Source organism: Saccoglossus kowalevskii, chromosome 2 (genome assembly GCF_978046115.1).
Source record: "Saccoglossus kowalevskii chromosome 2, keSacKowa6.1, whole genome shotgun sequence".
In the NCBI taxonomy this organism is placed as follows: domain Eukaryota; kingdom Metazoa; phylum Hemichordata; class Enteropneusta; family Harrimaniidae; genus Saccoglossus; species Saccoglossus kowalevskii.
In genome coordinates, this window is record NC_140642.1 from 8,509,667 (window position 1) to 8,534,500 (window position 24,834).

Sequence of the window (24,834 nt, forward strand, 5' to 3'; positions counted from 1 at the left end):
AACACGTCGTACATGTACAGTCTCAATATTTTGTAAAGGCCCCCTCACCGAGGTTTATGCTCGTTCATTATGTTTCGGCAGGCTTCGGATGTTTTCGGAAACAACACGAACTGGTTCTAACCGGTTCAGAAAACCAGAAAAAAAGCCAAAATTTTCCATCACGCTTACAAACGAAAAGGTGGAATAAAAGGTACTGTCGATATTTGGCAGTTTCTTAGTCGTTTTGGTTCAAAATTTGCTGAATTCACACATTTCCCGGCACATGTATATTAGGCTGCCATAGATTTGAACACGGTCACTTCCGGGTTTCGAGCTGACCATATACAAATACATAGCCAGACTGGGTGTCGTGTTTTGGAATATCGCGAAACTGGTCAGACAAGTGTGCTTCTTCGCGACTCTTTCTATGATTTAATGCTTTATTTTCGTCGCCACCGCTTTCAAGGATTAGACTTCGAGGTAAGGTGGCACTCTTAGCCAAATGCACGTATCCTGCTTGCTCTACGAGTTTGTTGATTCATATTCTGCCTCATGGCTGTTAGGCATGTTGTTGACTGTTCCACACATGCGTACTGAGTGTACCACGATTAATGAACGTCTGCTTCACCCAGTTGTTGGTCCTTGTTTCTTGTTGTGAAATTACTGTATTGTGTTTTTCACAATATTTTTGAGCGTGGAATTAAAGGTTGACAGACACTTAGCTTCATGATACTTGAATGTTGAATTTATTTTATTGTTTGCCTAAATTTCGTGTATTAAACTAGTTAGTAGTGTAATTTTTTCTATTAGAATGGCAATAAACAACAACAAAAACACAGTGTTGGTGTCATATTCATTCTATGTTCCGTGGTTGTGTCCAACCGGTCTTATCCAGATCTAGTGCGACCAAATAAAGTTGGATCCTTATGGTAATTGGGTGCTCTTGATAGTACAGTATAAATACACCAAGAGTGTAAAATGAAAAAAATAAGGTGTCCTTGTTTATTGACTTGTTTTGGTAATGCAAGTTTGCCTTTAATGTTAAATTAAACCTTATTATGCTTGCAAATACAGTATTTATTGTTTATGCAAGTGGTGACTTACTTGAGGTCACTTAACAGTCACCGTAATATTAACATGATAATAGATTACCTATGTCACTTTAATGTAGTAATAGAAAGCATGTACTTCCCCCTTAAGTATAGATAATCTTGGAAAACGAACCATCTTTGGATGATTTGTAACCCAAATGAACCTATTTTGAGCCAAGTGATATCATGTGCATGTTTCTAACAGGTCTTGTTAGTAGGTCACTATCTCATTATGTGAAAAAGAACTAGGTTATCAGACCATCCAGTTGAGGCTAGTTTGATGTAGCTGGACCTAAGTTTCCATTGCTTTTAGATTATGATTTGGTGGAGTCAAGATTAATTCAAAACTTATTTACTGTGTTCTACCATAAATGTAGTACTGCATGTCACATTTTTGACTTTATTGTTTTTGATAATACGACAAATTTTGTGGATTATTACATTGTTATTCTATTTCAGGGAAAACCTAGTGTCCGTCCCAGTCAACCAAATGAGAAATCCAACAAATATGGCAACTGCACTGACAGAACAGACAGTTTCACAGTTGCTGGATTTCAACCAGAAACTAGATATTAATTTATTAGATAATGTAGTTGTCTGTCTCTACACTGGTGAAGGTAGTCAGGTATGTGGTATTTGTTAATTTTTAGTACAAATGTCATTCAGTTTTATTGGGTATTTAATGCACTTGACTCAGTACTTAGTGCATAGTACTTCACTCATCAATGACATTCATGTACTTATAATATTTAGATGCAAATTAGCCTGTTGACAAACTACTGTACATGAATGGGCTGTTCATTTACACGGACGGAAAACTTGATTATAGCGGTTTGATGGACTTTGTCAAATCAAAAGTGCCTTCCTTGAGCGAATCACTTTTTCAACTGCAATTTGAAAATGACAGGGTACGACGACTGTTATGTCTATAATCCATTTTTGTAACAGGTACAACTGACTAAAATGAGCGAGGGATTGACAGTTTATTTAAGCAACACCCAACTTGCGATTTTTAAAATTACTGAAAATAATTACAATATAAATATAAAAATAAAGAATGTTTGCTGAATACATGTACGTACGCTAGATAATACTTGCAATTCACCATGCCGACAACCTTTTACTTTCACTGGATCTTTTCAATGAATATTTTTTCTTATCGTTTACATTGACAGTTATCAGTGTGATTTAATTACATGTATGAACCTAATTTAAAGTAAAATTAGCAGCAATAAATTAACAGTGTGTTTTTTTTAACTACCTTTAGCAAAGGTAAAGGAATTCGTTTCCTGTCAACATTTCAGTTGGTAACATGGAGGCACCAAACAGAAAAGGTTAACACTTATACATGTAAATCGAAAGCTGAAATACCACTGATTTTTTTTTAAGGCAGAGACCCACCATATTTTTTTTTCTGTCCAATTTTACTATGTTATTCTTTGGTAATATTGTGAGCGAGTTGAGTGGCTTTTTCTTGCAACTCATTATTAGGTAATAATAATAATCTCTAAACCAATGGCAACTGTATCAGAAAACATATAGAATGCAATTGTACAAGAAATACTACCAAAGATATTTTTGATTTATGTTAAATCAGGCCCTGACGTTTCAGTCAGTGTAGAATATGTCTGTAGAATACAGACTAAATTTCTATTGCTCATCCATAGACCTACTAAGATTAATCAAAACTCTGAAATTGATGCAAGCACCCTCAATATATTATCGACCACATGTTGGACAATATTATTGATTTAGGCTGAAGTCAGTTATGTATCTGTCAGTGCTGTAAAATCTAATAATAAGAAAGGGAATCTAATAATGCAAATTACCTATTTAATATTTATAGATATGGTCCTAAAAATACTAATGTCAGAAATTTTCAAGATTTTGCTTATACAGACACATGGTCACACCAAACTCATTACAGATGAGATTAGTTTGGGGTTGAAATCTGTCCATAATCTTGGCTAGAATTTCAGTATTCCGAGGGCATCCAGTTTCAATGCCAAAATTTCAAAAAATGCCTTGGACTTGGACAGTCAAGGCATTTAGGTGGAACATTGAGGAAATTGCCTTCATGGTCTCTGTGAACTTTGAGCCTTGTGTACTATTTACCTAAATTGCTTTATAGTTATAGTAACTTTTCAGTTTTTCAAACAATTGCCAAGAACCAACCATGTTTAAATGAAACTTGGTACATAGATGCCACCAGTCAATGTACAGAACTGATGAGTTTCATTTTGAAATCCATGCATAAAATTTACTTATAATTCGTTTCAACTTTTTCACCCATACCTCAAAAATCACTCGTGTTTTACTGAAACTTGATACTTTATGTAGGTGCTTCATTAGATGTGATTAGTTTAGGGTTGAAAGCATGTATACTTCCCTAAGTTAGCCAATTTTTATATATTCACATATTATTACTTGTACTGCTAATCAGATTTCATCAGATTAATTTCCTAATTTGTACAATTTTTCAAATATCTTGATAACCGTATTATTTTTGACATCAGTATTATCAGATTAAAGTCACATTAAAAAATATATGTTGCAGTGTTGTCTCAGGCCTCAATCATTACAAACATTCTTCTTTCACTTTCAGCAACGAATGGCACAGGAAGTTCTGACAACTTTGAAGGAACACCCAGATGCCTGGACGAGAGTTGACACAATACTTGAATATTCACAGAATCAGCAAACTAAAGTATGTACTAATTTGTTCTCTATTCAGTGGATGAACAAATAAATATATTCTACTGGTATTGAATACTGAACTTGTGTAACTTTTTTGCTCTCTAGCATCAAAACGGTGCTTCATTGTTTAATTTATTAAAATTTCTTTGTGACTGATGCTGAGCTGAAACACATCTGGTGTTGGAATGTTGCAGAAACTATGCAACTTTTTTTTTTCTATTCTACTTTATCTAGGCTTGTAATATGTGAAATATAGAACTCTATAATATTAATTGTATTAAAGTCTGTGAATATGTGATTACCGTATTTGCTCTAATAGAAGCGCCAATAACATTTATTGTATGCAGGATCATTATAACATTACTTATTTTTACTATCCAATACTAATGGAGAAAATGTTTGGATGTGTAGACTACAATGTACTGATAGCAAAAAAACAAAACAATGTGCTCTATTTACATCAATTTGATGTCTATTAAGAGTGTCTTTTTGGGTTGAAATAAGTGAAAATAACACTTTTTGACCCAGAAAGCTCATTCATCCAAACCAAAAATTGACATGCTTTACATTGTATGCTTTAGTGACAACGTCAAAAGATCGATGTCGGATAAAAAAAATTAATTCCTTTAGTTTTTTTCCAAACCCCCTACCCCCCACTGAAACTTAATTGATAAATATTGGTCATGGCGTCAGACTACATTCACCATTAAATACAAATTGATAATCGAACAGTAGTATGGCATAGAAGTTGGTTGTCGGGTGGGTGTAAAAATATGTTACAAATGCACCTCATTTGACGCACAGATTACGCTCGAACCAAACCATTTTCTCGTCTTGGATGTGTGTTTTTTCCTTTTCGGTTAATCTGTCCAGGATTGGATAGAAAAAAAAACGAACTACAAATACTCCAAGATTTTTTTGACTTCATTAAAAAATAAAATCGTTTTTGTAGGATGGAAACTTTTTGAGGTCAAAACCCCCCACCCCCAAACTAAAGGAAATAAGTTTTTTATCCAACATCGATCTTTTGACTTCGTCCCTTAGTGTAGTTAATTTTGTACAAATTGGTCAAAGCATTTTTTTTGCCTTTTCTGACTAAAAATGACACTCGATTTGATTAGAGAGTTAATGAATAGGTGGCAGGTATTTTTTTCACCAGATAGTTACTGATCTTTATATTCATATAAACTATACTTCAATTGATATTCTTTTTTATGTTTTCAGCTGATTAAAATACTTGCTATGTTCGTTTTGTTCCTAGTATTATGCTCTGCAAATCTTGGAGACTGTCATTAAATCAAGATGGAAAGTTTTACCAAGGAGTCAGTGTGAGGGAATTAAAAAATATACTGTTGGACTCATAATCAGAATTTCTTCAGATTCTGAGAATTTAGAGGTTGGTATTTAGAATTATAGTGTGCATATCCCGTAAGCATTCCACAACTTGGACAATAGTTAGTCCCTGTTAGGACTTTTGTGTGCTTGCACTTAGTTTACACACATTTTAAAGGGAACTCAAGTCTTGATTCTCCAGCAAAAGTTTGTGGGTAAAGTGTGACATCATACCAACTGTTGTGAAAAATTGAGAAAATGTATTCATCTATAACGTGAGAAATACTGATGCATTTTTTTTTTCAAATTATCAGTGTGCAATATTACTCATTTATATAATTATAGTAATGGAAATTAGAATTTACAAATACACATAAAATGAAGATATAGCCAATAATGTAAAAACAATAAAAATCATTATTTTAATTGTTAAAAGTAGAATGATACTTTTTTGTCCCCTTTTTGTGGTCAACAGGTTATATATCACCCATATAATACATTGATAAATTGTATACATATAATTGAGCATTAAGTAGAACACAGAAATGTATATTTTCAGTTCTGTTATAAATTAATGAAAAGGTAAATATCTAGATAATGAAAAGTGACATGAAAAAGCTGTAAATTGCATGTTCTTGCATTTGCCAAGCTCTTTCATCTGGGAGTATTATGTTGTTAGACTTGGACTTTTCCTTTAAACATTAGTCAAGTTCTGTTTCAGAATGGTTTTAGTTTTGTTTACTATAGCACAAATGTCTTGTGTCAATGGCTGAAATGCTATAATAAACATAGCGTAACTGTTACAACCTTGTCCATTGAGAACCTAGATTAAATAACAAATGTATGGATGGATAACAAACTAACAATGCAACTTCTTTCTTCCAAGTTTGAAGATAAATTGTTGGAGTTATTTTAACTGCCAAGACAGTTTTAAGTGAATTTTAATAAATATCTTGAAAAATGTACATAGAACATGTGCCATAATCAAACTTGGCCAAGACGGCAAACAGTTAATATATATTATCCAAGTTTGAAAGAAATTGGATTAAAATTGGTATAACCACACCTATTTTTTTTATTTATGACTGAGCCAATAACGACAAACAAGGACAGATATTTTCCGCTTACATATCTTGCTTTTCATCTACAATGATAAAGGTAAAAAATAAATTAGTTTAAATTTTTTAGCATATGAATTATTAAATTGGGTTTAACTATGATATGTCAATGGTGATTTCAAACATGTGAATAGAAACAATGCACAACACTCGAATGGTGTTACATGTATTAAGAAAGCAAAAACATAAACATGGATTTATAAATTCAGCATGTGATGAGATGTTGCCATAAACAGGTAATTCAACTTACAGAATGAATATGGTACCAGGGATCTTGCTGCGGTGGTTGCCCCAACCGCCATTTATGACCACTTTAGAAATGTTGCTGACCAGGTCAATTGTCCTATTGTTATTATAATTATATTCACCTTTTTTACCATGTGTTCCCATTCTTCCCATCAGAAAGAAAAGGTTTATCTGGGAAAGCTGAACATGATATTAGTACAGATTCTAAAACAGGAGTGGCCAAAGAACTGGCCTTCATTTATTGGAGACATTGTTGGAGCCAGTAAAACTAATGAATCTCTTTGCCAGAACAATATGCATATTTTAAAATTGCTCAGGTTAGTAATTTCTTTTATTTACAAGAACACTGACATTTTCTAGATATTTTGTGACTATAATATTATTAGCTATAGGACATGCAAGTTTATTGTGATGAAACATTACTGCCCCTCAGAGCTGGCACGAAAGCACTATAGGATACCACAGAGTAGTAGATATGTTGATTTTTTATCAGTGAGTGTACCAATGCTCAAGCGTTGTGAAAGAAAGAAATGTTATTTGTTAGTGACCACTTCTATATAAAGACCACCTGCCTGTAGTAACCACTTTTAGGCAATCCCAAGTGTAACTTATGAGCAACTGATGTATAAACACCACCTGCCTACAGTGTTCTTCCCGCTAACACCTTGCAATTTGGTACAAAATCACAATTTTCAATTCTTGTTTATGGAAGCTTGCAACTGCATTCTGTACCAAAAGTATCAATCAACAAATGCATTTTCTTCTTATTGTCCCTTTGCTAACAAAATCCTGTGGAGAATACTGTAAGCACTATTAAGCAGTCCCAAGGCATAGTATTAACAACCTGTGTATAAAGACCACCTGTAGCATGTGACTGCCCTTTCAGTAATATTTTTGCAGATTCATCTTTGTTTAAAGACCAGAATAATAATTAGCATTTTGTTTCAACTCAAGTATTTGTGTTCTTGCAACAAAATTACCTCATTTTTGACTCCCATGTGCGAAGCACAAAATGGGAGTCTTTGCAGTTAGTGTGTCTGTATGTGTGTGTGTATGTGTGTGTGTGTGTGTGTATGTGTGTCCGACTGTTCCACTGCTATCTCAAGAACCATACATCGGTTTTTGATGAAACTTGGTGCATAGATGCTCTGGGCCAATGCGCAGATTTGATTAGGTTTTGGTAAAAATCCATGCTCGTTAATTACCTAATTTGCATGATAATTAGCTAATTTTTAGCTGTTCTATGACTGTTCCACTGATATCTAAAGAACCACTCATTGGATTTTGATGAAACTTGGTACATAGATGCTCTGAACATATGCGCAGATTTGATTAATTTTTGGTAAAAATTCGTGCATATTAATTACCTAATTTGCATGATAATTAGCTATTTTTTAGTGGTTCCATGACTGTTCCACTGATATCTAAACAACCACTCATTGGATTTTGATGAAACTTGGTACATAGATGCTCTGAACTAATGCTAGGTTTTGATTAGTTTTTGGTAATAATCCGTGGACACTAATTACCTAATTTGCATAATGATTAGTCAATTTTCGGTTTTTCCACTGATATCTCAAGTACTAATCATCACATTTCAATGAAACTTGGTACATAGATGTCATACGACACTGCACAGACCTGATAGTTTTTATGGTAATATCAGTACATATTAATTACCTAATTTGCATAATTAATTAATTTTCAGCATTTGATATAAGTAGTTAGCATTACATTTCAATGAAACTTGGTACTTACATACTCAAGGACTATGCAGAGATTGATTGTTTTCGATAAATATTTGTGCATATTAATCACCTAATTTGCATAATTAGTTAATTTTCAGCTTTTCCACGGGTATCTCAAGTACTAATCATCGCATTTCAATGAAACTTGGTACATAGATCATTTAGGACTATGCAGAGACCTGATTAGTTTTAGGGTAAATAATTGTGCATATTAATTACCTAATTTGCATAATTAATTTTCAGCTTTTCTACTGATATCTAAAGTACTAATCATCACATTTCAATGAATCTAGAATTATGCAGACCCAATTAGTTTCCGGTAAATATTTGTGCATATTAATCACCTAATTTGCATAATTAACCAACTTTCACACTGATATCTCAGGTACTATACATCACATATCAATGAATGTACATGGATGCTGTAGGACAATAGACAGACCTGAATAATTGCGGGTTAAAATCTGTACATATTAATTACCTAATTTGCATAATTAACCAATTTTAAGCTTTCACACTGATATCTAAAGTACCGTAAAAACTCCAAAATTTCGACCGGTTTTAAATAATTGGTGTTAGATATGTGACGTGTTTTTAGAGTCAAAATTAAGGTGCATTTTCGGACGGTCAAATTTTTCAGAATAGAAATCAGCAAATGAAAAAATGGGGATGATAGACAGTGTGCTTCATTAGTTTTTAAAAAATGCAATGTCCGTCAATTGACGTAAACTTCCTCATGTTTCACGGTAAAAGCAAAGGTCGTGGCCGAGTTGTAACTCAAAATCTAAACAAAGTCATCAATCAGTGAGTATTATGACAAGCAAAACAAAACATCAAGACGCGGAGAAGAGGTCAGCACAAAACTAATAGGTCAAAAGACAAAGCTGTCTCGCACTACCTAGAAAAACTTGCGAATGTTCGAAGTACAGGTACCCATTGGACAAAAGATACATGGAAGTTTAGCAAACGATCTCCCCGACCCAGTGCAATGTATCCGGTTAGAATCAAAGCTCACGTGTCCCTTATTTGAGGGACCAAATTCTGCCGTAAATTCGCCCTTGGATTAAAAAATAAAATGGGATTTAAGAAAATAAAATGGGACTTTTAAGGTGTATTTTGGCGTCATTTTTCGGACATTTCAATCAATCCTGCCGGCTAAAATAGAGTCTAAGTTTTACCGTAGTCATTGACGTTTGTCTATTCAAGAGTACACGTGTATGATTTTTATCGTGACTAGCGTGAGCGGGTAAGCTTCCTTTCGAGAATGAGCTGTTATCACTGTGAACAATGTTAAATTATTCTTCAGATGACCAGTTTATTTTTTAAAAACAACTAATTTTTTTATTTAAAAAAAATCATGCCGTTTTCGCATCAAAATCCAAGCCAAAACATCGTACTACAACACCAATCTCTTCCGCATTGCGTTCAATAACATTAACATATTTAAATAAGCTATGGTAATTTGAACACGTTGGCATCATCCAGCTTTTTGATTGGTTAATTAGCGATTTGACCTATTTGACCTAAGAGAACATGGCGGATATCCTACAGCATCAAACGTTTATACGAGACCGGAATCATTCGCTTACGATGAAACTAAGTTGACTTTTATTTGTATTTCATAACCATTCAACAAATTTATTTTGTGTACATTATTATAATCACTACTGAGTACAGTAATAATCAACAATTCAGAAACGCAGCATGCCGAGATTTTTGTGTTCGTTTTTATTTGAAACTTCGTTTATTTAGAATATATTTTCGTTACCAATAAAATAAAAATCTCTCAGTCAATCAGAAACCCGGATTCATGCCTTCGAGGAAGGTCCCGTTTGAACGCTCACATCGTGTTTTTTTTCGTTTGTGGGAAAACTAAAACTGGTCGCAATTTTCGAATAAGAATGAGTCGGCAATTTTTAGTGGAATCGAAAATTTGGAGGTAAATAAAACACCGAAACCCGGCAAATAAATAGGCGATCGAATTTTTAGAGGGGTCGAAATTTTGGAGTTTTCACGGTACTAATTATTCCATTTCAATGAAACTTAGTATAAAGATGCTCTAGGACAATGTACAAACCTAATTAGTTTGGGGTAAAAATCTGTTCATATTAATTCCCTAATAAGCATAATAATTCATAATTTTTTGGTTCTAATCACATTTCAATTAAACTTGGAGACATAGATTTTCTGTTACATTGCGCAGACCTCGTTAGTTTTACACTCAAATCTGGTCATATTAATTTTCTGATTTGCATAATTAGTTTTCAGCTAAGTAATTTCGAATTATATTTAATGTGTCTCCAATACTCTCAGCACATGGGAGTTCTTTCTAAGCTTTCTTTGATTTTTATTATGTCAAATGTATTTGTAATCCATATAAAATCATCCAACCTCTATATAAAGACCATGGTTGCTATATACAGGTTTGACTGCAATTGATTGTTTAAAATTGTTATCGGGGAGAAGAATGCTTATGTTTCTATTGCAACGTATACTAAAATCATTTGATCTGTTGGCCTGTTTCATGTTTGTAATCATAAAGTGACCTTCTATTACAATTTTTCTATTTCAGTGAGGAAGTGTTTGATTTCTCTAGTGGACAAATGACTCAAACCAAAGCTAAACATTTGAAAGACAGTATGTGCACTGAATTTTCACAGATATTTCAACTTTGCCAGTTTGTCATGGTAAGATTCATCATTGGTTCCTATTTCATGTTGTATTACCTCAGTTGCAGTTATTCTACAATCATTTAATGACCTGAGAAAATGAGTTTGGCTGGTACTTGGTACATGAATTTTTGTCTACATACACTGTGTATTTGCATTGGTAATAAGTTTGCTTTATCAATGATCTTTATTTACTCACTGCCATTATTAAGTATCAAATGTAACAATTGATATACTAGTATACAGGTATGGTTTGTAGCCATTGGATTTGTTTGTACACTTAATGATTATGTAACTTAATAAATGTGTTTATTCAATATAGGATAATTCTCAGAATGCACCATTGGTAGGGTCCACCCTTCATACCCTACTCAGATTTCTCAACTGGATACCCTTGGGCTATATTTTTGAAACAAAGCTCATTACAACACTTGTATACAAGGTATGTATTCCAAAGTTCTCTATTTTGTCATTGTTTTTATGATTAGTGAAAAAACTGGTTGAAATAATTCAGATAATCAGAATATATAGCTTTGTGTTCAAATAACTTTATAGCATGATAGTAATCCAATAGTAACATCACAATACTGTCGCGGATGGTGTTTTATTGACTTTTGCACAAGTCTTTTTATAAATGATCATCACAGATGACTAATTCTAGTACAAAAACCTAACACTTCCCTGGAACTATAAGCTCTATGCTGTCTGAAACATATATCATCAATCAGTTACCTTGTTAATCAAATGTTATGTGTATTTCTATTACAGTTTCTCAATGTACCCATGTTCCGCAATGTGACATTGAAGTGCTTGACTGAAATTGCTGGTGTCCATGTCAATCAGTATGATGAGCAGTTTGTTATGTTATTCACGCTAACAATGACCCAACTAAAACAAGTAAGCTTACGTATTTTTCACAGAGTTGCTGGGCTTATGAGCACAGCTGGAAAAACAGTTGATAAAACTTGTGTGGAGAACTGGCATGGTTACCAGACACGCATCGATTGGTGCAGAGGAGGCCCATTCCATTACTCATTTTTCAAAAACGTCAAGACAAGGAATATTAAGAATGGTTTACAATGACTCGTTTAATTGTTCCAGATGCTGCCACCTGAAACAAATCTTAAAGATGCGTATGCTAATGGACGAGATGATGAGCAGAACTTTATTCAAAATCTCAGTCTTTTCCTCTATACATTCCTCAAAGAGCACAGTCAGTTAATTGAGAGAAAGCAAGACCTACATGCGTCATTAATGGAGGTTTGTGTAACATTTTTGTCTACCACTTTCGCATAGGCTATTGGCTATAGGGAACAGTAACTACAACTATCGTTTCAGTATTTCTTCGAACAATAATTTTTATGTAAATGCTGCTACACTATGGTAAGTTTTTGTCAACATTTATAGTAAATATACAGGGATTGCTTTGAATGTTTTTTTTTTTGCTTCAAATAAAGGTTGTTTTAATACACTCGTGATGCACCCAGACTTCATGTTGCCAACATCGGAGCAACTGACAACACATTCAGTTTCAAGTTATTATTTGTAGTTTAGTATCAGAGTTAATTTAGCCTAATTGTAGTCTTGAAGACCAAATATTCTAGAGTGATACTATAAGTAAATTTAAAATTCACATGAAGAATGGTTGGCGTTTTCATTTTCATTACGCTATTTTCAACACAAATCCTGTTCCACATACATGTACTTATACTTATAATACCATGCATATAGTCAAGAATAGTAATCAACCAAATACTTCCTCAACCTAAAAATGTTGATTGTGCACTGATTTTATTTATTTATAAATTGAATAAAACTGGGTAAAATATTTTTTTTTTTAAATATATTGAAGGGCAAAAGAAATGCAAAACGATTGTCCCAATATTTTGTTTGCTCTCCAGAGCAAGTAGTACAGTATTACAATTGAAATAAATACATTTTTCTTTGTAGTCATTGCAGTACTTGGTTCTAATATCAGAGGTTGAAGAGACTGAAATCTTCAAGATTTGCTTGGAATATTGGAACAGTCTTGCATCTGAACTCTATAGAGAAAGTCCTTTCTCGTCAACACCATTCTTGCTTGGTCAGCAGAACAGTGAAATGCCTGCAAGAAGACAGTTGTACAACCCTGTTTTGTCCAGGGTGAGTTAATGTTTGTGTTAATTTTTGTTTATTAACTGCTATATATTGTTTGAGTTTCTTTCATAAATTGTTTGTCATTTACAGGTACGGCGTGTGATGATATCACGAATGGCCAAACCAGAAGAAGTTCTAGTTGTGGAGAATGATCAAGGAGAAGTTGTGAGAGAATTTATGAAAGATACTGATTCAATTAATTTATATAAAAATATGAGGGAAACGTTAGGTAAATATTTTTGTTGGTATTGAACATTGCTCATTAGCCTCTGCCACAGGACATGAGTCCAAGATTGGGCTCATGAATTTGGTTCTGTCTGTCCGTCAGAGTTGTATAATCTGAAACGCATTATGCAGCCGCTCAGCAAGTTTCTTTATGATTCATGCACATTTAGGGATATTTTAGTTCAAAAAAGATAATTTTTGGTGTATAATGACTGAAAATAATGTATTTGTCTGTTCTTGGCAATTTCATTCAAACTTCACAAATAGGTAATGCACAATACATTTTTAGTCCCCGTTTCAGATGAAGTTCGAAATCGAGGACTATTAATTTAGAGTTCATCTTTGCGTGTGTTCAGAGCCATTTTTTAGACCGGGCTCGTTCAAACTTAACATAACGATAATCTATGATGACTTGCATATGCACGTCAATATTTAGCTCTGCTGTCATCGAAGATTACCGAGCGGAGCTCATGGGTTGACTGAACCTGTAGTACATCGTCCATCAAACTTTCATTCAAGCAACTTCTTCTCTCAAACCTTAAACTAGATCACCTTGCTATTTTGTAGCACAGCTACCGAGGGTGGTCTTCTGTCAGATTTGTTCATTTCATGACATAACAGCAAAATCTTAAGGGAATATTTTTTATTCAGGTCAAGTTCATTTCAATGTTTTTACTCGTTTTGCTGCCATTAGACAACTGTATCAGTTGGAAGATCTTTTTCAGTACACATTTATGTCTTGTTTTGTCTTGTTGTGTTTCTGTCATCAACCACTTCTGATTCATCCTTTTTATTATGCACATTTTGTGATCCTAACATATTAGTTATAAAACATGCAAATTGTACATGTGCTGCAGTTATTCAGTTCCATAACACTGTGTCAGTAGTGCTTTTGGCGTTCCCACTGCAAAAATTAAATGATGTGCACGCTATCTCAGATGACTACTTCATATGTCTGCTGAGACAATGTATAACAACACTTTATACACACTCTTAGGATCGTATAGTATCTTATTGTTAACCACATCCTGATTACAAACTGCCCTCCTAGTTGAGAGTTTCGACTAACAGTGTTTATGACAACAATTTAATAACACTGAAATGCACTCATAGTTGTAATGTTTTGACCGTGAAATCCATTCAAATAAACCTGTTAATCAGCGTCATTGTGAATCAAAAGCAGGGTGTTAAATGCTGCACAAGTGCTAAAATCATCCATTCACCTGATTAATTTAACCATTTGACAGTAACCTATCAAAAAGCATTCTTTTTAGCATATTTTTTCAAAATAAAATGCAAAAGAGATTGTGACAATGGCTTTAAAAAGAATTACCCTGCCTGGCACCCCCTATCTGAAGAATAATATTCCAAAAATGGCAATCTGCATCGTTATTATGTCGTGTTGAAAAAAGAGATGATCCCAAGATGCGTTGCTACTGATTTTTTGTTTCCTAGTCTGAATTTATTGTACATTGTAACACAAATTATGGTTATTAATTGGATTCAACAATAGTTTGTGCCATAGTAAACCAAAGCTGTCTAAATTCTCTGTTTCAGTTTACCTAACCCATTTAGACTACGGTGACACAGAACAGATAATGACAGAAAAACTACATTTACAAGTGAATGGACAAGAGTGGTCTTGGAAAAATCTCAACACAGTAAGTAACTATATCTTGCTCTTCAGACAAAATAAACTTATCTCCAAATATTTAAATAATGTTTGCTCAACTGATTCACTATGTTCAATTACCCACCATAGACTCCGGTCAGTCAAAATGACTATTTTGAACTGTAGGCATTAATCAGCGATTCTGCCGGTGACGGAGAGATAGAATCTAGGTCAGGGGAAGCCCCATGACCTCAATATTCTTTTACCCCTTACGTCGCGAACCCACGTGACCGAGGCCACATGGCAGCGCCATAGGTAGCTGTCAATCACTCTTAATTTTTCTCCGCCTCATCGGGGAATGATTCTGAGCAGCTCTGCCTGGCTCTGTTGCTTTTCCTGTCCGGCTTTCCAGCGTGGGTCGTTGCCGCAGCCGCGGCATCCGACATTCTAGCTGGTAGGATAAGTTTTTCTTGTTTTTTTACCCTCGTGTCATTTTCCCCTTTGTGTGTTATGCTTTTCCACAACAAAGAAATTAAAACCCGGCGCCACTACATAACCACATGTTGGTTTTCATGGCGGCACCTTTTACAACTGTAATTCGTTTCCCTCATGCATGTCGTCTTTTATTTGCAATGTATTTAGCAATATATAGATGTAATGACAGCACCAGGGTTCGCTGCCGTTTTCTTTCCGGTCTCGTGTTTCAAGTCAACTGTGCAGTGGTTATATTCAGAATTTACCAGCATAGAACCTGCATCCGCGATACTTTGTCATAGCTACGTGCAGGGTTTTTGCGTGAAGGTGTGTGTTTTTTCACTGGAGTTCTGATGCCTGAGATTTCGGAGCAAGCTGTCTCCACTGTGTCCCCTCTGTGGGCAAGCAGGAAGAGACACGAAAGCATGTTTGCATTCAAACACGTCTCTTCCGGGAAACCCGTTCTCAGTCACTGCTCTCCCACTATTTTGGGGGGAGGCCGAGGCTCAGGCGAATTGCACCGGGCCTACTCTGGAGCCTCGGGCACTGAATGCCAACGGAGTGCTGGCAGCCAAGCCTCCGATCTCGGGGCAGGGCTTTCAAAGCAGGGCACACGGTGACCCCCCCCCCCTTTCAGCCAGCTAGGGTTCGTCACCCGGTAACGGTACAACGGTAACGAATTTATCCTTGTGTCCGATCTCCGCTGTTGGTTTGACTACTTTCTTACAGACCCACAAGCGTCCCCAGAGGGAACCAACCCTGTTATGAGACGCACAGTCGAACACTCTCCCTCTCATATATTTAAAGTGAAAGAGGACGCAGTTCGTTCGCGTCGGATACAGCCGGTACTCTGGGTGGGCCCTCAGTCTTCCATCTGTATGACTCGGTGAGCCACGCTTTCGGGGTGAGGCCGAGTATCATCGATCATCGATGCACCCAGCGAGTTCTCCTATGGGAACTAGATAGGCGGGTTTCATACTCGGACCAAGTGAAGGAAGCCCTGCCCTGGTGGTCGTCACTGGCCAACCTCAGACAGGGGTGCCCCTTGGACCCGCACGCCACAGGTATGACTCTGGCAAGAGATGCCTCCCCCAGGGTTGGAGAGCGCATCTATTGGACCAACAAGCCCAAGGATATGGCCCCCTCATTAGTTTCGGGACTACCATATCAACCGGCTCGAACTGAGAGCAGTGTACTTAGCACTCCACGCTTTCTACCCGTAGTTCGAGACCACAGAGTCCTGCTCCGCACAGGCAACGCAGCAGTGGTATCCTTCAAGAAGGAGGGGGGGCCTTCCCCATCGTTGTCAGTCCTGGTGGAGCAAATGCAAATACAATGTGGAGCTAACCGCACACCACCTTCCAGGGGTAAGGAACAGTCTGGCGACGCCCTTTCAGGACGGCTCTGTCTCCGGAACACGGAGTGGCTGATACCCCAGCGGGTAGCCTCCAGGCTGTTTCGGCTGTGGGACGGTCCAAGGTTGGACCTGTTTGCCGCACCCCGGAACGCCAAGCTCCCGACGTACGTAACACTCCTGCTGACTCCAGGAGCCTGGGCCAGAGTCACTTTGCTAACCCTGTGGACCCACTTAGTTGTGTACGCCTTTCCTCCCTTCCTGTTCACTTGGCACCGGAGAAAACTTTGACATGTGCACACTCGCATATTATCACGGGTTGCACCCAATTGGCCAAGCAAGGCCTAGTTTCCACTTCTGTTGGAAATGCTAGGCGAAACACCAGCAGTGCTTCTGGACTTACCAGACCTGCCGTCCCAACCAGATGGTGCACTACCAACGAGCCCAGCACTTACACACATAGAGGCTCTCAGTAGACCCGCACATACGAAAGCCTTATCTGAGCAGGCTGCCAACGTCCTGGCCAGGGCGAACAGGGATTCCACCAATGTGGCCTACATTTCTATGCTGCAAGCATACACTAATTGGTGTAGCGGAAGGGAGATTGATCCATACCATCCCTCTATTGGCCAGGTGGCAGGCTCCTTCGTCCACCTGTTTGACGAAGTGGGTTTGTCCTACGCAGCGATCATTGGCTACAGGGCGGTCTTGTCCCCCCCCCCACTCAAAACGTACGGGGACAAGACTAGCCGATTGTCCTATTATTAGGAGACTATTTACTGCTTTCTGGACGCCAAGACCCCATACAAGGGAGCCGCCCAACTGGGACTCGTCAGCTGTGTTGTCTGCTCTAGCAGACCGCCCTTTGAGCCTCTCCAATCAGCACCACTCAAATTTTTGACGGGGAAAATAGTCTTCCTACTGGCCCTCGCCTCAGAACTGAGGGCATTGTCCTTCTCGGATGATGTACCGTCGTTATGGACAATCAAGTTGTGCTAAAGACACGAATCGGGTTACTCGCCTAGAACCAAATCCCAGGACACGATCCTCACCCAATCGTCATCCCCCGGCTGTCAAATTTTGTCTGCCCGAAGGGTCAGGAGGAATTGCTTCTCTTCTCGGTTTGAGCACGGAGTTGCCACTAAACCATACTAAGGATTTGGAACGAGGCAGGCAGGATAGGCCGGCCTCCCCAACTTCCATAACCAGGTGGTTTACTGCGAATACTTTAACTTCCTCGACACAGAGTTTGCAGAGACACCAAGTACGAGAGCATGGGGTCTGTGCGATTGCTAACTCCTCGAGCACACATGGAGGGCAGGCTTCTGGAGAACGCAGATCGTCTTTATCAACTACCACCTAAGAGACACCGAATCCATTGAAAAGGGTCTCTCTAGGTTGGGTCCCGTTGTAGCAGGTCAGTCTTAGTTTGCTGACCCAGCCTGAACGACTGCTTGGGTCCCTGCGCATAGGCAATAAGTCAGTCCGGCATTTTATGCGAGCAGATTTCTCTACCATCAGCACTCCCCTGGAAGCTCCCAGGTCCCGCTTTACGGCCTATGCCCTCATGCAGAACTGTTTCGGTCTTTACTTCGAAAGCTTACTTCCCCCCCAGAATTGGGTTGGCTTTCTCGGGCACACCGAACCCTGTCATCGTAGCAGCATTTTGGCTTCTTGCTCCGGGGACAGCACAGGCAAGATAAGATACCACCCTTTTTTGGGTCTTAACTAGGGTATTGTGTTTGTTTTCACCCCGGATTGGGAAAAGACTTTCATCATTTTTTTTGTTTGCTCGGAAAAACCCGCCACCTATCGGTGTCTTACTCTGCCTACAGTTCAAAATAGTCATTTTGACTGACCAGAGTCTATGGTGGGTAATTGAACGTAGTGAATTTAGGCGAGGGTTCTTCGAACCCGCCTATTCACATAGTTCATACCCACCATAGACTCCGGGTCCTCCACAACCTCCCCACTCTTTCCGTCGCGTTGGTCTAAGTCCTCGAGGCGAAGAGAAAGGAACCAGTGATTGACAGCTACCTATGGTGCTGCCATGCGGCCTCAGTCACGTGGGTTCGTGACGTAAGGGGTAAAAGAATCTTGAGGTCATGGGGCTTCCCCTGACCTAGATTCTATCTCTCCGTCACCGGCAGAATCGCTGATTAATGCCTACAGTTCAAAATAGTCATTTTGACTGACCGGAGTCTATGAACTATGTGAATAGGCGGGTTCGGAGAACCCTCGCCTAATTTTGATTAATTTCCAATTATTTGTGCAGTTTTGACATCTTGATTTCATTATGCAAAAGTGTGGTCAGTGTATAGTTCTACTTTCTTTTTATGTAGCTTTGTTGGGCTATTGGATCAATAAGTGGTGCAATGCATGAAGAAGATGAGAAAAGATTCTTGGTAACAGTTATCAAAGATTTGTTGGGTTTATGTGAACAGAAAAGAGGCAAAGACAACAAAGCGATCATAGCTTCAAATATTATGTATGTCGTTGGTCAGTATCCAAGGTTTCTCAGAGCACATTGGAAATTCCTCAAGACTGTTGTCAATAAGCTGTTTGAATTCATGCATGGTAAGAAAACCGAATTTAGTTCTGTACACCAAAAATTATGAGCCCTTAACTTGTCACAGTCTGGGTGGGAGCTTAAGGATTTTCTTTCATTTGTTTGTTGCATTGCCCTTTTTTTTCTAACTTGGTATATTGTTTATACATGGTGATATACATATTATTGTTAATATTAACATTGGTATCACCTACTGACTGATTGAAACACGTCCATTTTTTTCCTGATGGCCATTTTGCACATCAAAAATACTTTTTCTCTCTCATTACTTGATAATGCAACTTCTTAATTTGTCTCAAATTCGGGTTAGTTTCAGAAAGATGCAACTTGTTTTTTGCTGCCTTACTATCATAAATGGCATACTGGCAGCTATTTTATTAGTCCCCGTTCGGACAAAGTCCAAAAACGGGGACTTATAATTCGGTCTCCGTCTATGCGACCGTGCGTCCGTTCGGAGTCATATCTCAGAATCCCTTGGACCGATTCCGTTCATTCTTTGCATGTTCCTAGTACTTTATGTGGGACATATGCACATGCAGTGGTTTAGCGATTCGATTTAAAATGGCCGACTGGCAGCCATCTTGTTTTTTGAAAATGTTGTATTTTGGACATGCTTTGTCAGTTTTCATTCAAACTTAGTACATAGATTATACATGTTAGGATACATGTCCATGACGATTTATTTCACAATTGGATCAAAGATGGCCGACTGGCAGCCATCTTGTTTTTTGAAAATGTCGTATTTTGGACATGCTTTGTCAGTTTTCATTCAAATTTAGTACATAGATCATACCTGTTAGGATACATGTCCCCGACCGTCAGTGAGTTCCTGTGTCTGTCCGTCCGTGTGTCCGTCCGTCTCTGCGTCAATCTGTCCAGAGTCATATTTCAGAATCCTGTTGACCGATTCCGTTCATTCTTTGCATGTGCCTAGTATCTTATGTGGGACATATGCACATGCAGTGGCTTAGCTATTCGATTCAAAATGGCCGACTGGCAGCCATCTTGTTTTTTGAAAATGTTGTATTTTGAACATGCTTTGTCAGTTGTCATTCAAACTTGGTACATAGAATATACATGTCTATGACGATATATTTCGCAATTGGATCAAAAATGGTAGACTGGCAGGCATCTTGTTTTGTTTTTTTATGCGGTATCTTGGACATGCTCTGTCAGTTTTCATTCAAATTTGGCACATACATGTATTTTATACATGTTAGGATGCATGTCCATGACAATTTTTTTCAAAATCTGGTCAAGGATGGCCGATTGACAGCCATCTGACTTTTTGGCCTTAATACTATATTTCCACAATTTATGTACCATTTTAATTCGAATTTGGCACATACATCATACATATCAGTGTGTTTCATAATCAGATCAAAAATGGCCGAATAACGGCTGTTTTTATTTTTGGCCATGTTACTACTACATGGAACACGTGTTTTGATGTAAATAAACAATCTGTTATATACGCCACTTGGAACCCCTCCGCTTTAATATGACGAGCACAAAGAAAACTTTTAAACATTTAACGGGGACTGCGTCATTTTCAATGACTTTTTTTTCATCAAAATTTTGCTTACCGGGGGGTATATTTCGCATTCAGTGTTCAATTAGTTCCAAACTCAGTACACAAACAATTGCACATAACTGAAAGTTGTTCTATGTCATGATTCTATCCAAAATGGCCAACTAGTAATCATTCTGTTTATATTTCAAATTCACATTCAAATTAGTGGTATAAACTGACAATTCTTGTATATCACTGAAAGTTAATTATTTGTCTCTAATGATGAACTTGAATTATTCTTCACATAGTAGAATGCACACATCATATTCTATGTTAATGTGCTTGATTATTTCTGCATAAAATACGTTTATACGTATCTGATCATTAAAGTCCAGAGACTGTCCGCAAAGCAACTGAGATGATCACACTCAGTAAAAACAACTTGGTTATACTAATACAGTCTCTTTCACACTTACTCCAGAAAAACCTGTCCTGTCGCGTATATCAGCTCGGGTTGTCAAATTAGGTACAATACCTCAAAACTTTCCAGATTAATATATCTTGGGCAAATTTTAAGACTATACAACCTGTCCCACTTTCTCAATGAAGTGATCTCCAGAAAATGTTCTCTGTGTCACATATCTAGTTTCAGTTGTTTTCAACAAAATTCATTCTTAATTCTCTAATATGTATCAACATCCAATTACATTGTATGTCTGAACTTTGTACACAGATAATTAATTCCTGTATTAGTTCATTTATACATTTGACATTTTGTTGAAATTTGCTACATAGTCACTAAATATAGTTCACTGCCTGGAACTGGAACATGCACTTGTATAAAAAAAGGAGTATAAAAACACAATGACTCCTATATTATGACAGGATGCCAATGCTCCCACCATTTACTAAAATATGTGCAAGTTGACACAAATTCATTTGATTCCATAGATGAGACATATCTATTTGTTTTTAACTACAGAAACACACGATGGTGTTCAAGATATGGCTTGTGACACATTTATAAAAATCGCTCAGAAATGCAGAAGATATTTTGTTCAAGTGCAAGTTGGAGAGGTGATGCCATTTATTGAAGAAATTCTTAACAGTATCAACACAATCATTTGTGATCTTCAGCCACAACAGGTAATAAAAATAAATAGTCTATTGGTATACTTGTAAATATAAATTTATTTATCATAGAAGAGTTACTGGTACTTTCATTTATGGCTTTATTGACCCATTTTTGTCTCATTCAATGTTTGTATTCATACAGTGTGTAGACAAGAACACTGTATTCAGCTTGACTTTTAACTGGCAATCGGGGTTAATAAATTTACTGCCTCAAAAAAGCACAGTTCTTTTATTGACTTCCATGTGTTTTTAACTTACAAAATTAGTTTAAAAATTGGTCTTAACATGTGATCTAAGAATTGCAGATGTTGACATGAACTCTATTAATTAAAGAATCAGAATCCATTAGATGCATTTTCTCTACTATCACGATTTGTCGGTGAAGGTACTTGCGATTGTCAATACATTGCCATCTGTTTGTGAATTTTAGGTTCACACATTCTATGAAGCTGTTGGATATATGATAAGTGCTCAAACAGATACAGTTGTCCAAGAACATTTGATAGAAAAATACATGATGCTACCAAACCAAGTGTGGGATGGAATCATCCAACAAGCTTCTAAGGTTTGCAATAAAATATATAATTCATAGTACATTTTCTCTATAGAAATTAAAGAAATTATCGGTTACTATTAATATCCTCATCAGTTTTCTTACATGTTTGTAATAATTACCATTTTGTGGTAATTTGATTATCTTAGCCGCAGTATTTCAGTTCCATAGCACTGTGTCAGTAGTGCTTTTGGCGTTCCCACTGCAGAAATTAAATGATGTGCACGCTATCTCAGATGACTTCTTCATGTCTGCTGAGACAATGTATAACAACAATCTACATGGTCTTTTGTTTGTTGGGAATTACAGAAGAACATTTAATACGAGTTTTTGTCTGATTTATGTCATAGTAACAGTCTGTAGATAGTCCTGCTATTATTATAAATTCAATCCAAGTGACTAATTGTGCTTTCATTCTATTTCACTAGAATGTTGATATTCTTAGGGAGCCTGAAATTGTCAAACAACTTGGAAGTATTCTCAAGACAAACGTGAGAGCGTGTAAAGCTGTGGGACATCCTTTTGTTGTACAGGTGAATACAAATATTTCTCTACTGAACTGATGAACTGTTTCATGCATATTCAAAATGTACCAACTTCTGTCAAATCTGTATTAGAAACTGTGGTTTCTATTAGAGCATCTGCATGTGTGAGAAATTGTGATTTTTTGGTTTGCAATTATTCAAAAAGAATGGGTGCGACTTCTATTAGGGATGCAGCTTCTAATACAGATTTTACGATGCTGCAATTTTTTAGTTCCGGTGAGCTCTAGATCTCTCTTGAACTTTTTTTGCAAAATTCTTCATCTTCTCTCTTGATTACTTTCTTGGTAAACACATTGAAGGGTTTCCATGTTCGATGACCATCACCATTACCCAGAATGCATGTTGATGTTCTGTGATTAGCTGGCAGTGACATAGTTACTGATGTGAGCATGCTCACCATGTATTTATTGAAACATCGTTCAGAAAATTGAAATGCCGACTTGTTTTCGGGATTGATGAACCAACATAGACTATATTCAGTAAGGTAAACATAGTGGCAAATTTGATGATGTACTCTGCCAAGAATATTAACAATGAAACCTATGACAATTGGTGCAGGGAGATTGTGACATTGATGATGGGGTATGTTGGATGTGAATGTTTTCTTTTGTTTTAATCTACTACTTTTTGTTTGCTTTTCTTGGTAGCTTGGTAGAATTTATTTAGATATGCTGAACATCTACAAATGTATGAGTGAAAACATATCAGGAGCAATATCTACTAATGGAGAAATTGTTACCAAACAGCCTCTCATACGCAGTATGCGTACTGTTAAAAAAGAGACTCTTAAACTTATTTCTGGTTGGGTTAGCAGGTCTAATGATCCTCAGATGGTAAGTTTATAATATTAAATACATAATAATTTAAACCATACAATGATAGGGATTGTAACAGTAAATCTAATCAAGATATGAAAAGTTCAAGGAAAATTGGTAAAATTGTTTCCTGATGTAAATGGTGTTGTAAAATGGTTGAGAAAACACATGCAACACAAGTGGCACTGTAGTAGTGCATCTCTTAACAATAAATTCTTCATCTCAACAGGTTGTTGATAATTTTATTCCACCATTACTTGATGCAGTACTTGGAGATTATGCACGGAATGTTCCAGCAGCTCGAGAACCAGAAGTGTTAGGCACAATGGCAACAATCGTAAATAAACTAGAAGGAAATATTACTGTAGAAGTACCAAAAATCTTTGATGCTGTATTTGAGTGTACACTTGAGATGATTAATAAGAACTTTGAAGAGTTTCCAGAACATAGGACCAATTTCTTCTTGCTGCTACAAGCAGTCAATTCACATTGTTTTACAGCTTTACTCAACATCCCACCTCTGCAATTTAAGTTAGTTTTAGACTCCATCATCTGGGCTTTCAAACATACTATGAGGAATGTAGCAGATACAGGTAAGAATAGATTTCTCAGAAAATCTTTTATAAGCCCAAATTTCTGAATATATTTACTGAATTAACTATTAACCATGAGTTTTGGCACTTTGACCTTGATGAAGGGTTTCACTTTTTTATTAGTCTCCGTTTGGACGAAGTCTGAAAACAAGAACTTATGGAGTGACCTTTTCCATTTGGACAAATGCACATGCACTTTGTTACCATCAAATCCAAAATGGTCGACTGGTGGACAACTTATTATCATTATTATTTAAAGGACTTATCATTCACATATTCTCCTAAAATGAGCTCTATAGGCATTACATAACGTAAAAGTCTCAAAAATCACAAGTACTATAGAAAAGAAAAACAAAATACAAACGAAGACTATGTCATTGACAATGACTTGTTTTTCAGGGGTAGGGTTTTGAATGAAGACTACCTTTGAT

At 36.8% G+C, this 24,834-nt stretch overlaps 1 protein-coding gene across 3 annotated transcripts in view; it reads left to right on the forward strand.

Moving 5' to 3' along the window:
* The first annotated feature begins 73 nt into the window (after window positions 1-73).
* LOC100378670 (exportin-1) overlaps window positions 74-24,834 on the forward strand; it is a 29,286-nt gene continuing 4,525 nt past the window's right edge. Inside the window, exons 1-18 of one of the 3 annotated variants that reach the window (XM_078009878.2) lie at window positions 74-190; window positions 1,530-1,695; window positions 3,676-3,777; window positions 5,029-5,163; window positions 6,620-6,780; window positions 10,784-10,898; window positions 11,203-11,322; window positions 11,649-11,777; window positions 11,982-12,140; window positions 12,831-13,022; window positions 13,107-13,245; window positions 14,799-14,902; window positions 19,024-19,258; window positions 21,746-21,909; window positions 22,328-22,462; window positions 22,879-22,983; window positions 23,643-23,828; window positions 24,040-24,403. In XM_078009878.2, coding sequence (XP_077866004.1) covers window positions 1,561-1,695; window positions 3,676-3,777; window positions 5,029-5,163; window positions 6,620-6,780; window positions 10,784-10,898; window positions 11,203-11,322; window positions 11,649-11,777; window positions 11,982-12,140; window positions 12,831-13,022; window positions 13,107-13,245; window positions 14,799-14,902; window positions 19,024-19,258; window positions 21,746-21,909; window positions 22,328-22,462; window positions 22,879-22,983; window positions 23,643-23,828; window positions 24,040-24,403 — 2,680 coding nt within the window. In that variant the 5' untranslated portion in view covers window positions 74-190; window positions 1,530-1,560. Of the gene's footprint in view, window positions 460-1,529; window positions 1,696-3,675; window positions 3,778-5,028; window positions 5,164-6,619; window positions 6,781-10,783; window positions 10,899-11,202; window positions 11,323-11,648; window positions 11,778-11,981; window positions 12,141-12,830; window positions 13,023-13,106; window positions 13,246-14,798; window positions 14,903-19,023; window positions 19,259-21,745; window positions 21,910-22,327; window positions 22,463-22,878; window positions 22,984-23,642; window positions 23,829-24,039; window positions 24,404-24,834 lie in introns of all 3 variants that reach the window. The other 2 variants (XM_085490691.1, XM_085490698.1) reach the window with 2 other exon arrangements.